The sequence below is a fragment of the Quercus lobata genome, chromosome 2 (genome assembly GCF_001633185.2).
Source record: "Quercus lobata isolate SW786 chromosome 2, ValleyOak3.0 Primary Assembly, whole genome shotgun sequence".
NCBI classification, from domain to species: Eukaryota; Viridiplantae; Streptophyta; class Magnoliopsida; order Fagales; family Fagaceae; genus Quercus; species Quercus lobata.
In genome coordinates this window covers 21,793,000-21,806,328 of record NC_044905.1, presented here as the reverse complement: position 1 = coordinate 21,806,328, position 13,329 = coordinate 21,793,000, and the positions used below count along the sequence as shown (strand labels likewise).

The 13,329-nt window shown below is 33.6% G+C and overlaps 1 protein-coding gene across 4 annotated transcripts; it reads left to right on the top strand.

Annotated features, from left to right (window-relative positions):
• Positions 1-7,493: 7,493 nt before the first annotated feature.
• LOC115974954 lies at positions 7,494-11,129 on the top strand. Of its 4 annotated transcripts, none has more exons than XM_031095540.1 (6): positions 7,494-7,768; positions 7,981-8,883; positions 9,102-9,352; positions 10,080-10,167; positions 10,640-10,706; positions 10,801-11,129. In XM_031095540.1, exons 2-6 carry the CDS (start codon positions 8,735-8,737, stop codon positions 10,852-10,854), a joined length of 609 nt encoding a protein of 202 aa, XP_030951400.1. In that variant the 5' UTR covers positions 7,494-7,768; positions 7,981-8,734; the 3' UTR covers positions 10,855-11,129. The 4 variants fall into 4 exon arrangements, with proteins under 4 accessions (XP_030951400.1, XP_030951401.1, XP_030951404.1 ...); XM_031095541.1 differs by having other exon boundaries at positions 7,498-7,768; positions 7,981-8,106; XM_031095544.1 differs by having other exon boundaries at positions 7,499-7,768; positions 7,981-8,106; positions 9,097-9,352.
• Positions 11,130-13,329: the final 2,200 nt, after the last annotated feature.

Below are 13,329 nucleotides of genomic sequence, written 5' to 3'. Positions count from 1 at the left end.
CGGAACCGATCAATCTCAACGTCAAGGGTATGCCGAGAAGAGGCTGACTCCTCTCTCAAAGCAGCTACATGAGGAGAAACGCATTGAACAGGCAATCAACGGGTAGGAGATCTCTCCGAGCCAAAAATCCTAGCTTGGATACGTCTATGCGGTTCAGCCTAGAGTCACTAGCTCTTATTGCCGTCCTGGAATTGACAAGATAAAGGCTTGTAATCTAAAATCAGATGAGCAGCTCTTAATTGTCCGTCTTTGCTTATAAATACTTCAGACCTCAGCAACTTGTCGAGACCTGGTACGTTAACAAGACTTAGTCTCAGGGCGACGTGGTTTTTATTTGCAAAAAGTTTCTGAGAAGGAGATTACGGTTAGATCAATTGAGACTATTATCTGAGAAGACAAAATGCTAAGGCAGGGTATAAAAAAAAGAAGAAAAATTTTGCTAAAAAGAAAAAAATTAAGAGAGCTAAAGACAATCAGGTAGTCATCTTTCATGCCCTTATTAGATTTGGGGAGACAAGATATCAGCCTGACGACCTCAGATTGGGACTTGAGATAGTATCCCGCGCCAGCAAGCTTGTGGCACTCGTACATGTGAACCACATCATGCCACGTGAGCCCTAAGCCCATTTGCTCGTTGAGAGCGTCTACACAGCCCAAAACTCTAACTAGGTTTGGAGCGCACTGATGACGGGTCAATCTGTGGTTAATCAGGTAGTCTCTGGTTATCCTACCTGTGGGAAGCATCATTCCTCCCTTTATGAAAGCGATCATAGGAACGACGACTTCACCCACCTCTCTATTGGTATGAATTTGGTTTGGCGCACAATATGATAGAGCTACTCCCTGTGGGATGTGATATTTGGCCCTAAAGCCCTCCATGCCAACCGGAGAGTGAACTAAATGTTTAAATCTACCCATTTGAACAGACTAAAAGGATGCGAAAGAAATTTTTTGAAGAGAAAGAAGGCTGAGGGGTTGGCCGAGGAGGAGAAGAAGAATGTAAAGAGATAGAAACTTACGAAAGTAAGTGTATTAATCTTGATCCTTTAGAAATGGTCTTTTGAAAAACTTCTTAAGAACAGAGTTATAAAGTCTTAGGAACTTAGAATATTTTGTGGGTTGGAGCGTTGGGATTCTCTGGAACACTTGAAGATTTGTGAAGTAAAGAAGAAAATGAGTGCCCTCAAGGCTTTATATAGAGGGAGAAAATAAGTGAGAATACTCCCGCTCAAAATTCTAGGAAAAATGTCAGCCATTGAATTGGCGCCTCACCGTTGGATACAGGGAACATAAAGCCCCCTAGAGTAATTAATAAACACTTCGTGGCCTACAAAGCGTCAGTAGCAATTATGAAGCGTGTAAAACCACACTCTTGCACATGTGAATCAAGGAATCAATTGGTCTTATCTCTTAAAAATCAAAACCCCACTTTTTCTCCTTGGATGAGAGGGAAAAACTGAAATTTTGAGGGGCTATTGTAGGGATAAGGGCCTAAGATCATATATTGGGTCTTGGGCTTTGTCCGAGGATATTGATAAGTCCGAAGAGGAACAAATAGTTATTAGGGGTTCCCATTTAAAGTCTCATAAGTAGGGAACGAATGGAGGGTGATCCGAGGAGGAACTCCTCCTTAGATACGATGAATGCAGCTCAAGTATCTATTCCAGCGATTAGAATGACCTTCCAAAAAGCCCCAATAATAGAGACATGCCTCATGAACATATGAGAAAAAAGGAAACCCAAAAATATCTAAGGAAAAGCTGCTACCACCGCATTAAATACACTACAGCTACTTTTCTGGTCGCATTTATGTGGAAAAGACCTTTGAATAATGCTACCTTGGTTATTACAACTCACAGAAAACCAAAGAAGGTATCTGATGAGACAGGTATTCAAGTAAGGGCTTAAATGATCAACAAGTGTAGGATCAAGATGATCCCAAGGGAGCTATATAATGTGAGAGATCCTTCATATCCAGAAAATCAGAAAAATAGAAAGAGGACACTGTAGCAATTTAAATTGTTCTTGTATTCAATTGTAACCAATTTATATAAGTTTGACCTCCTCGGACGGTGAAGTCGTTCAACTTTACTTTCTTTGTTCCTGCTTGATCATCTTCCAAACCCATACTAGCCGTTGTCAAATTCATTAGGGCCTAATTCTTCGACCTACTCTCTACAAATTTATTGTATTGGGCTTATTGGGCCAAGATCCCATGCATTTTGGGCTTGGGCTGTAAACCGTGTCCCTACAACTCTAATTAAGGTTGATGGTTTTTCTTTTGTTTTTTTTAATAAATATGTGTTTTGGTATTGTGTTTTTTTAATTTCTCATCACAAAGTCTTCTCTCTCCCTTTTATAATTTTGGTTGAATTTTGGTTTGGGTTAATACTTAGTTTCTTTATAAAAAAAAAAAAAATTAGTTTATATCAAAACACGATCTACATTACTATGAATTTGAATATACCTACCAATTGTTTGAGTAATAAATTATTATAAAGTTTATCTTTTATTCCTTTGGTTTCATTTTAATTTTGGTTCAAATAACATTGTTATTTTGTAATGAATTTTGATTATTATGATAATCTCTTTATTCCTTAAGCTATGAGAAATTTGAAACTTATAAAGTTTAGTTGTATATCAGACAAATATAACACACTACAACAGAAGTTAGAAGAATATGGTTCACCTTAAAAAAAAAAAAAAAAAAAAAAAAAAAAAAAAAAAAAAAAAAAATTAATCAAACAAAAAAAATAACAAAATGATATATTTTGTAAAGATAAATAAAAAATAAAAAAATAAAAAAAAAAAAAAAAACTTGTAGCATTTTTTTTAAAAAATAGACAATACTTGAAGTAATTGTTACTTTTTATATATTACACTCCATTATATAATATTTTATATTCTTACGCATTGCGTGGGTCTGCAACTAGTATATATAAAACCAAAGTATTTTCAATTTTCACTGATCTTATAATATTGTGCCATATAAATTTTTGAAATTTCATAATTTTACATGTCATTATCCCAATATATATTTTTAATTTTTTCTCAATTTTTTTTAATTTGCATTTAAATTTTGTTCTATATTTAAACCATCCATTAAAATTTTTGTACAAAATGACATAATGTTTCTTTTAAATGAGACTATATAATTCCATATATAAACACCATCATAATAAATGCATAATTTTTTGTAAAATAGTTTATATCTCTAACAGTATTCCTTTATATAATAGGGAAATGTTAAGATCACAACTTTTGTTATAATTTGCTCATGTGACAAATAATGAGTGGTGGAATTGTGGACTCATCATAATTTGCCACGTGGGCAAATTGTGGCAAAAGTTATGGTAAAAGTTATGACATAAGTTGTGGTCCTAGCAATACTCTATATAATAATATAATCATAATAAATGTTTATTAATAACTACCATAATTGTTATATTTCATATTTAAGTAAAAATAAATAAGAGTTAAAAAATTATATTATGTTGAAATTTCTTGTGCATTGTATGGGTTGTTGGCATTCCTCCTCCAAATTTAATGTCTTATATATATAAAAGGTAAGGATCAAGTTATATATGAAAGATAGTTTAAGTTCTACGTATGTCCCTGAAATATCATTCAAGTTTTATTTTTATCGGTTTCTCAAAAAAAAAAAGTTTTATTTTTATTCTTGACAATTAACAAGTGTAGGGGAAGGACAAAATGTAGAATTTTTTAAATTTCTAAGAATTTGCAAATAGATTAGCGGCTCACCATCATTGATGGTTGTAGAACTGTTAAGCCTACGTAACATGCATTAACGACCCAAAAATAAAATAAAACTTTTAAAGTTTTAATGATGAAAATATAACATGGGCTCAGATAAAAAAATATATATAACATGGGCTATATTTTAAGAATGAAAAGAATATTTTAGTCTAATAAATGAAAATTCAAATTATAAAATTTTACAAAAAAAAAAATACTACATAATTTAATTAAAAATTTGTTCAGTGTTGAATTACTTTATTTAAAAAAGGCAGTGAGTTTTATTTAGTTTTTTTTTTTTTTTTTTGAAAGCTATTTAAACTAACAAAATTTAACACAATATATATAGTCTTCAGTTGTTTGAGTTTAGATTAACTTTTTATGAAAAAAATTATTTATTTATTTGATAAAAAAAAGATATTTATTTACTTATTGAAAATTGATAAAAATATAATCATATTTTGAAAATATGGAGTTCACTTAAATTAATAAGGTTAGAAAAAATAACTCCATGCTCACACGACTTCCCCTTTTTTTTAGGGTAGGTGTAACATAGATTGTTTTCTCTTTTGTTATTCTTTTTTTTTTTTTTTGGCTAGATGATTGCGGGGGTTAGGAACTCCCGAGCATCAGGTCAAATAGGTACCTGGATGCCAATAGGCTACTGAGGCCAATGGATTCACTATTGTTATTCATTTAAAGTTATCCTTATCCACTTTATTTTCAATAATAATAATTGGCGATGTGGACTTTGTCCAATGCTTTTATGACTTCCTTGGGTCACCAATGGCAATAATTGTCTTTCTTATGTAACATTTTCACTTTGGGCAATTGGGCCCATCTCTCATAAAATAAATTGGAAGTCCTTAAAATGCTTATGGTCGTTTTTCTTAACCAATAAAAAAAATGCTTACCATTTTTAATATGCTCTAATCAATAAGTTCCGTAAAAAAAATAGTATTTTTTATATTTATTTTATTAATAAGTGACTTTTTTTTTTTTTTTTTGGGTGCTAAATGTCCAAATGTCTTTTGTTTAAGCTCAAAATCCGTTTATTTTGACTTATTAGATATTCTTTGAAGCACTTGTTTTCTAGGTATATTTTATTCAAATTTCACTTTTTAAGATAGCTACGAGTCTCAATTTTTAAAATAAGCCAAATAAAAGTAAAAAAAAGTTCGTACTTGGATAGGTTTTATTTATTGTTTATTTGCTAAATGTACCCTAGAAAAAGAGGAGATTTTCCCCCTTCTTAAAACCCATCAAAAGAAGCTACAAGTTTTTAAAAAATTGGTATTTTTGCATTTGTCAAAAACATTCTATAAGAAAATATGTTGCAGATTGAAGGGATGACAAAAATTCCTCTGTATGCTTGATCAGTTCTATTATGCTTTACTCCTTGTCCCAAAGAGGTGACAGGGCGAGGATGGGTCTTGCTCATCCCATTTCGTCTTCCCTTATCTCGTCTCAATTATGTACATATAATTTAACTTAATACATCTTTAAACTATATATAATGTAATTTTTTTAATACTTATCTTATTAATATTAAAGTTATCTAGTTGAGGACAGAAAATACCTCTAACCTACCCTAACCTTGACTCGCCTCGTTCCCATCCTACAAGTATTTTTCCTACCCTGAGAAGAAACGGTCATGCAACTTTGTCCCTCTTCATTTCCATCCTTAGGAGATTAACATTAAAAAATTTTAAAAATCTAAAAAAATATACCAAAAATAGAAGTAGGAGCATAAAATAGGAAGTAGAATAGAGAAACTAAAAATAGAAGTTGGATCATGAGAGCATTCCCATCAACACTTCTAAAAATTTAGCATTTAACATCTCAAAACCCAATTTTATAACATATAACACACCACTTTACAACACCTCTTACATCAAAATTTCTTTTTTTTTTTTAACACTTCATTTAAATATTCTTTCATTATCATTTTTTATTCTTTTTTCTCTATCTCTCTCTCCTTTGTGTCTATCTTTCACAACCCAACGCTGCCGGTCACCATATCCACCTACCATCGCCGCAACCAAAAAAAAAAACCTCCACATCAAAAGCCACAAAATCAAAGAATCATCCAAATCAAAGAATCACAAAATCACAACAAAGACTCAAAACCACCCCGATCAACTCATGAACCCAACCACCAAAATCAATCAAAACCACTGAAATTAAAACTCACTGATATCAAATCACAAAACCCACTCATCGAACCACCGCAGAGACCTACCACGAACCACCGTAGAGACCTACAATCCACCAAAAACCACCGCAACCCAACCACACCTAACATCACATCCTGGCCACACCCAAGACCCATGAACTCGAGATGCAGAGAGAAAGGGAAACAGAAAGACGAAGAGAAAATGAAAAAAAGAGTAAGAAGGAGTGGACGAAGAGCATGAGGGGGACAGTGAAAAGGAAAGGAGTGGACGGAGAGCACGAGATCGGTGGCGGCATGTGGGTATGGAGATAGCGCAGAGATCGGAGGGTAATCGGATGGTGGAGGAACCGTATTCGGATCGGACAATAAGGATGGAGATAACGGTGATGATGATGATGAGGAGTGAGCATGTGGGTTTGGAGAATAATGGCGGCAACATGTTTTGGTGAGCTATGGAAGGCTTGCCTTTGAGAGAGACACTAGAAGGAGAGAGGGACGGAGAGCACAAGAGAGAGTGAAAAAGGAAGAAAGAAAGAAAAAAATTGTAGTGGTGAAAGAGTTGGCTGAGATGGTGAGAGGGAAAGGAAGAAGCTTGGGTGAAATGGTGTAACAGAGGAGAAGTGAGAGAGGAGAGAGAAGAGACTTAGGAAGGAGACAAACGCGGAAGAGAGAGAGAAAGAAATTAATAAAAAATGATAGTATAATATTACAGTGCGGTCTCAAAAATGAGAGCACACTATAGCAATATTGCAAATTTTTTAACATATGCAATCTTTGATGGAGCAGATTTTTGGGTTATAAATGCTAAAAAAAACATATTTGAGCATATACAACCCTTAAGCTCCGTTTGGGAGTTCATAAGGGAATAGGATAGAATGATCATAAGGGAATGGAAATAAATGAAATATATTTAAGTAAAGGAAAGGAATAGAAAAGAATGGAATAAAATAGAATCAAGTAACCTTAATTAGATGTTTTAAAATAAAAGAATGAAAATAAATGAAATGTAAGTAATCTTGTTTGAGAGTAATATGGAGGAAATTGAATGGAATCATTTTATGACAATATTACTATTAGACCTCTATTTTAAAATAAATTGTTAAATATATGGGTATTTTGACAATTTTAGTAAAAAAATTATTAAATCTAATTTCATTCACTCTCATTCCTCCCAATTTCGAGGGAATGAAAATTTGAGATTTTAAGGGAATAGAGAGGAATGAGTGTTGTTTCTTACCCATTCTATTCCCTCCCACTTAAACTCTCAAATAAAAGAATAAGTTTTCTATTCTCTCCATTAAAACTCTCCTATAATAAAAAATAAAAATAAAAAATATTTTAATATTATTCTTCTCATTTATTTCCATTCCGTCTTCCGATCATACCGTCAATTATTAAAGGAGAATCAAACATTTCCTGACTTAAACTCTCAAATAAAAAAATAAATTTTCTATTTCCTCTATTAAAACTTCCTAATAATAAAAAAAAATAAAAAATATTTTAATATTATTCTTTTCGTTTATTTCCATTCCGTCTTCCGATCACACCGTCAGATGTTAAAGGAGAATCAAACATTTCCTGACTTTTCTTACGTTGGTCTGTCTTTCTGTCTGTCTACAGCATAAGGAAGAATAAAAGCAAATAGCTACTACAGTTGTAAGAAAAAAAAAAATTACTAAAAAAAAAAAAAAAAAAAGTAAACAAACAGAAACAGAGGGCGCCCTTAGCTTTGGTTGAGAATCACTCACCGGAGGAGAGAGGGGGCCAATTGTTTTCACGAAAAGGAGTTTAACAATTCCTTAGACGCAATCCTTATCCAAACATGCCATTTTTGAGGTCTGTACAACCTTTTTTTTTTTTTCTTCTTTTCTCTTCTCTCTTTTTCAAGAATTTTTATGAAGGAAAATTTTTGAAGGAAAGTGACGGAAACTGTTTTTTTCTTTTCTTTTCTTGGGAACCAAACAAAGCTGGATCTTTCTTAATTTTCAATATTCATTTTTTGTTTCAGTTATCTGATATTGAAATTGGAATATTTATATTCTATGCAGGACCGTAAGGCCAAAAATTCTTGGACTAATAAGAGTTTTGCTTCAGAGATCTCTGCTTGGACGTGCATAAATGCAATTCTCTACATACCTTCCGACTTGCCTCTCTCAGCTTTTTGCTTGCATGGGGTCACTTCTCTCTCTCTCTCTCTCTCTTCATCATAATTCTAAGCCCTTTTTGGATACTGAGAAAAACAGAAGAAGAAAAAAAAATCCAGGAATTTTGAGATTTCGAGTCTATACATATTCATTGTTTGTGATCCGAAGGGGAAAAAAAAAAAGAACTTTAAGTTGAAAGCAGGTTTAATAACTTTTGAATTTTTGCTTGCAGAGAAAATATATGAAAATTAAAGGAAAGGAAAAAAAATCCTTCAAATTTGAGAAAAATATAGAATCTCTGCTCTGCTCGAGATAGTTTTGCAAATTTTGGTATACTGTGAGATTACAAACAGGAAATATATAAGATTTGAGATTCTAACTTGTTTTGTTTTCCTTAGCTTTCTTGTAGTTTACAATCAAAAAAAGGAAAACTTTCTTGTAGTTTATAGTTGCTTTGTAGGTTAAGGAATCTTGAGGACTTGTGTTTGCTTGTTCAGAAAGCAAACTTTGAGACTTAGCGAACAGGGAAACACTGGGGAGGATCTTTTTTGTGGTTTGTTAATTCTTTTCTTGGAGTTTTGGGAAGTTGTTTAGTCTATATAGATATGATTTATATTATTTGTATTAGATATTGGGGGATCCTATAGCAATAGCAGCTATGTATTCTAGGTGTTGTTTGATAGCCAAATCGGAGAGATGCTTTGGGAAAAAACCCTGCTGTTCATTTTTAGTGCTTTCAGGAGCGTATTTGCATGCTCTTGTGCTTTTGATCAAGGAAAAGTTCAAGGCTAAATGGAAGGCTCTAGTGTAAGGAAAAAGAAAATTTTATTTTTCCTTCTTTTTTTGTTTGCAAAGAAAATAGAAATGAAAAACCCTGTGGCTTAAATTGGGAATATTTAGCTCAGGCAATGATTGTTCTAAACTTTTTTTTTATTTATTAATAATTTCAAATGCTAGATTGAGAATTGAGTTGATACTTGGTTTTAATCAATTTTGTGGTTAAAACCTGATTTGCAACAGAGCAGAGGCTGCCTTGGATGCTATACTAAACCTACATCGATGGGTGAACCTTCACAGAGGCTGAGAATTCATGATAAATATGTGAGGAGAAATAGTGTATCAGAGGATTTCTGGAGTAGCAGCACTTTTGAAATGGACAACAGTACAGTTCAATCCCAGAGAAGCATCTCATCAATTGGCACCTCAAACCAAGCCCCCCTTGATCAACAGGGTTTTGATGGCAGTGTAAGCAACCCATCTGAATTTGTAAATCATGGTAAGTTCATATTTTATTAACTTTTTTTTCTATTCACAATAACTGATTGGAGTGTTAACTAATTTCTATATTGCTTATGTTCTTGAATTTACCAATTGGAATATATTGTTGCTTGTATGATTAGTATTTTTTCCAGTCCCCTTGCTTGGGGCTAGAGGGCTCTAACAATCTTGCTAAGACTAGTGAGAAGGGGATCCCTTCAGATGTAATTCATTGATGTACAGTTCATCCATCTCAACTTTGCACCGATCTTTTCAAATTTAATAATGCCTTGGGACACAACCTTGTTCAACTGCCTTAAGTGCCTTCTGCGCCAGATGTGGTTATCATATGAGTACTGCTATCTGCTCTGACCCTCTCTTTTATAATTAGAAAAGGGACAATGATAAATGTTCTGGCAAGCATGGAGCTCCTAAGACATTTATTACTTATCTTTTCTTTGTTCATTTTATTTTATTTTTTAATTGCCTGACTTCTCTGCAATTTCTGTATCTCCTTTGGTGCTCGTTAGACAATCTAATGAGTAATGATCTGTATATTCATGTACTCTGGACCTACACAATTGACACAATGAATGGCCTTGGTGTAATATAGTAGGTTATGTAGTCTTATTGATGATGCTTTTCTCTTTTGAGAAAAAAGAATGAAAGATAAGACATTTTTTAACCATTAATCCTCTCTTTCTCAAGCCAACTCTTTTACATAATGAAAACTTTGATGGATGCAGGACTTCTTCTCTGGAACCAGACAAGGCAGCAATGGCTTGGAAACAAAAGGTCACAGAGCCATCCACAAGTTCGAGAACCCAAAATAAGGTGAATAACTTCAATTGATATTGCCATTGAAGTATTCTGCTCCTGTTGTCATGCTAGTATGTGCATAATGGCCACCCAAAAATGAAAAAACAAAAAAGAAAAGTCTTAATTTCCTGGTGTCTCTAGCAAAAAGAAAGAACCTCCTAATTTGTCCAGAGAATCTGCACCCACCTCCCTCCAAAAAAAAAAAAAGAAGAAGAAGAAGAAGAAGCTAAAAAAGAGATTAATTATTTCCTAGCATAATTTGATTGGGTTTACTGACCTGATGAAGTTAGCTTCTATGTTTTATTAACTTGTACATTAATATAATTCTTTCTCTTGCACATATGTGCAATTTCTTTATGGAAATATTTTGCCTGCAATACTCACAATCCTGCAGCTTGAGCAAGCCTTGGTCAAGTGTTCTGTTGTTTAACTTCTTTAATTGGTGCCTATTTTCTATCTATATGATTCAACCATTATGTTTCTGCAGATGGAATGAAACTTATGACAGTCTACTTTCAACCAAAAAGCCTTTCCAACAGCCCATCCCCCTTCGTGTAAGTTGAAAGAGACTAGGTTGCTTCCTTTGTTGTTATTGCTCATACAAGATAGTACACAACTCCTTACTATTTACTGGATTTTAAATGACAGGAGATGGTAGAATTCCTTGTAGATATCTGGGACCAGGAGGGTCTGTATGATTGAGCATGCAAAACTGGAAAGCTCTTAAAATTTTCAATCCTTTCTTTCTTACCTTTTTTTAGTCCCCATTTGTATTGATTGTGTGTCTAGTGCTAAGGTTGTATATTTTCAATTTGTATTGATTATTGTTCCCCTTCTCTGCTTAGGTCCTTTATGGGTGGACCAGACAAAGTGAATTATTGTGGGGTGTTTTAAATAAAAATGACCACTTGCAATGGGACCATATATGTATATATCGCCTACAATGTAATAATATGCAATCCCTGCAATGTGTCTTAGTTGGCCCAATTAAAACTTGACCCATTAATTAGAATGCCGTCTCAAATCCACATCAGTCTATTGGTGATGGAACTCCCAAAATCTTTCTCAGTTAACCCTTGTGTTCTGTCAATTATCACCAACATCTCAAGCATTTAGGAAATTGTGGTGATTTGCCAAATGCCTATCACAATGCAGATATCAAACCAAAGAAAAACCAAAATAGCGAAAGAGATTATTATTATCTCTTACTGTTGTGGGTCCGGCCCACATGACAGGCCATTCAATGGGTTTGTGGTAGTGTGGCCAGCCAGCCACATGATTCAAGTTGAGTTTGGCATTCTAGTCAAGTTTTTTTTTTTTTTTTGGGAGGAACAAAGCATTCTAGTCAAGTTCAGTTAGGAATTGAGTGTTCTTATTTAGGATAAAGCGGCATGCGTGTTTTTCAAATTAGAGAAGAGAGCTGCCAATGGCTGAAAAGAGAAAAGGAAAAAAGAAAGAAGAAAAAAAAAGTGAGTGCATATCAGTTTTTGCAGCCACAGAAAAAGTGAAAGTGTAGTGAGGGTAAGAGCAAAGAAAACAATAAGATATTTTTTTAGCGACAGAGAGACATACACAAGAGAAGAGACGATAAATTTGGAATTTTCTCTGAAAAGAAAGATTTTGTGGGTGCTACAACTATAGACAGTTGTATTAAATGTGAGTGAAGATCACAGACTAGTTTGTGACCCATCAAGTGCCATAAGAGTTTCCATCGTCCCAACAAGTGGTACTAAAACTTGGTTGATTTAGTGGGCGTTTTTTTAAGATGGATGAAAGTTATGGGACTATGATTAAATTGATGGGTCCAAATTATCATATTTAGAAGCATAAGATGGAGGACCTACTTAATTGTAAGGATTTATATGATCCTATTGAAGGTGATACGACCAAGCCAAAGGATAAATATGATGAGTAGGAAAACTATTGGGTTCATTTGTCAATGGGTTGATGATTGTGTATTTCATCACATCGCAAGTGAGACTAATGCTTAGACACTTTCGATATATTGGAGAGTTTGTATAAGCGAAAAGACTACTAGAATAAGGTATTTTTATTCAGAAGTTTGTGAATTTAAAGTTTAAGGATGGAAGATCTGTTGCCGAGTGTTTGACTGAATTTCATAGTTTGGTGAATCAATTGACTACAGGTGAAGATCGCATTAGATGGTGAATTGTAGGTGCTGTTACTATTAAGCAATCTTCTAGACAGTCGGGAAATGTTGGTCGTATCATTGAATAACTTCACCCCTAATTGTGTTGCCGCTAACCGTTGTGAAAGATAGCTTGTTTAACAAAGAAAATAGAAGAAAAGATGCAGGCGGAGTCAACGTACAAGATCAAGCTATTGTCACAAAGAACACGGTAGAAGTAAAAGTAGAAGAGTTTTAGAGATTGTTTGGATTTGCTGTTTCTATAACTCATAATTCAAAAATGGTGGGACTCATGATTGAGAAGTCCGTTTGGATTTTCATAACTCTATTTCTAGTTTTTGTTTCCATCACTCAATTCTCTGATTTTTGAGTGATGAGTTATGGAAACTGAAAACACATTTTATGTGTTTTTAGTTTCCATAACTCTATTTTCAATGGCATTTTTATAATTAAAACAACATATTGGGTCCCACAGTCAGAGGTCAGTTGCAACTTTTGACCTTTTTTTTTTCTCTCTCTGGGTTTGGTGATCTTCTTCTTCTTCTTCTTCTTCTTTTTCTTTTTCCTTTCACACTGGTGGGTTTCGGAGTTTAAGATCATAACCCTAATAAAAAAAATAAAAAATAAAAAGATTTTTTTTTGCAAACACAGATCTGAATCAAAGACCCAGAAGGCTTCTAGATCTTAGAAAGTTAAGAAATTCGCAATCTTTGTGTACCAAGTCAAATCAAACTCACATTCTCATCTCTCACAATCCATAACCCAAGCAAGAAAAACACAGAGACAGAGAGAGAGAAGAGGCAGAGAAAAATAGATAAAAAGTTTCTTAGTGTGAAAATGTGTATAGAATAGTGGGTAAGTACTGAAATTTTGCAAAGGAGATGAGATTGTAAAGGCAGGTCTCACTGAAAGTTTCTGGGTTTTTGTTTTGTTTGTTTGTTTGGTTTTTTTTTTTTTTTTTTTCATTGGGTTTGATCTCCCTCCACACCATCGCCTCCATCGCCCTCTTCTTCTTTCAGTAGGTTTTG

What these genes read in the sequence shown, in the direction of transcription:
- LOC115974954 (XM_031095540.1), top strand. Translation starts at nt 8,735, where the DNA reads ATGTATTCTAGGTGTTGTTTGATAGCCAAATCGGAGAGATGCTTTGGG. An exon ending in GCTAAATGGAAGGCTCTAGT is followed by an intron (nt 8,884 to 9,101) that starts GTAAGGAAAAAG and finishes GCAACAGAGCAG; the next exon opens with AGGCTGCCTTGGATGCTATA. An exon ending in GTTCGAGAACCCAAAATAAG is followed by an intron (nt 10,168 to 10,639) that starts GTGAATAACTTC and finishes ATGTTTCTGCAG; the next exon opens with ATGGAATGAAACTTATGACA.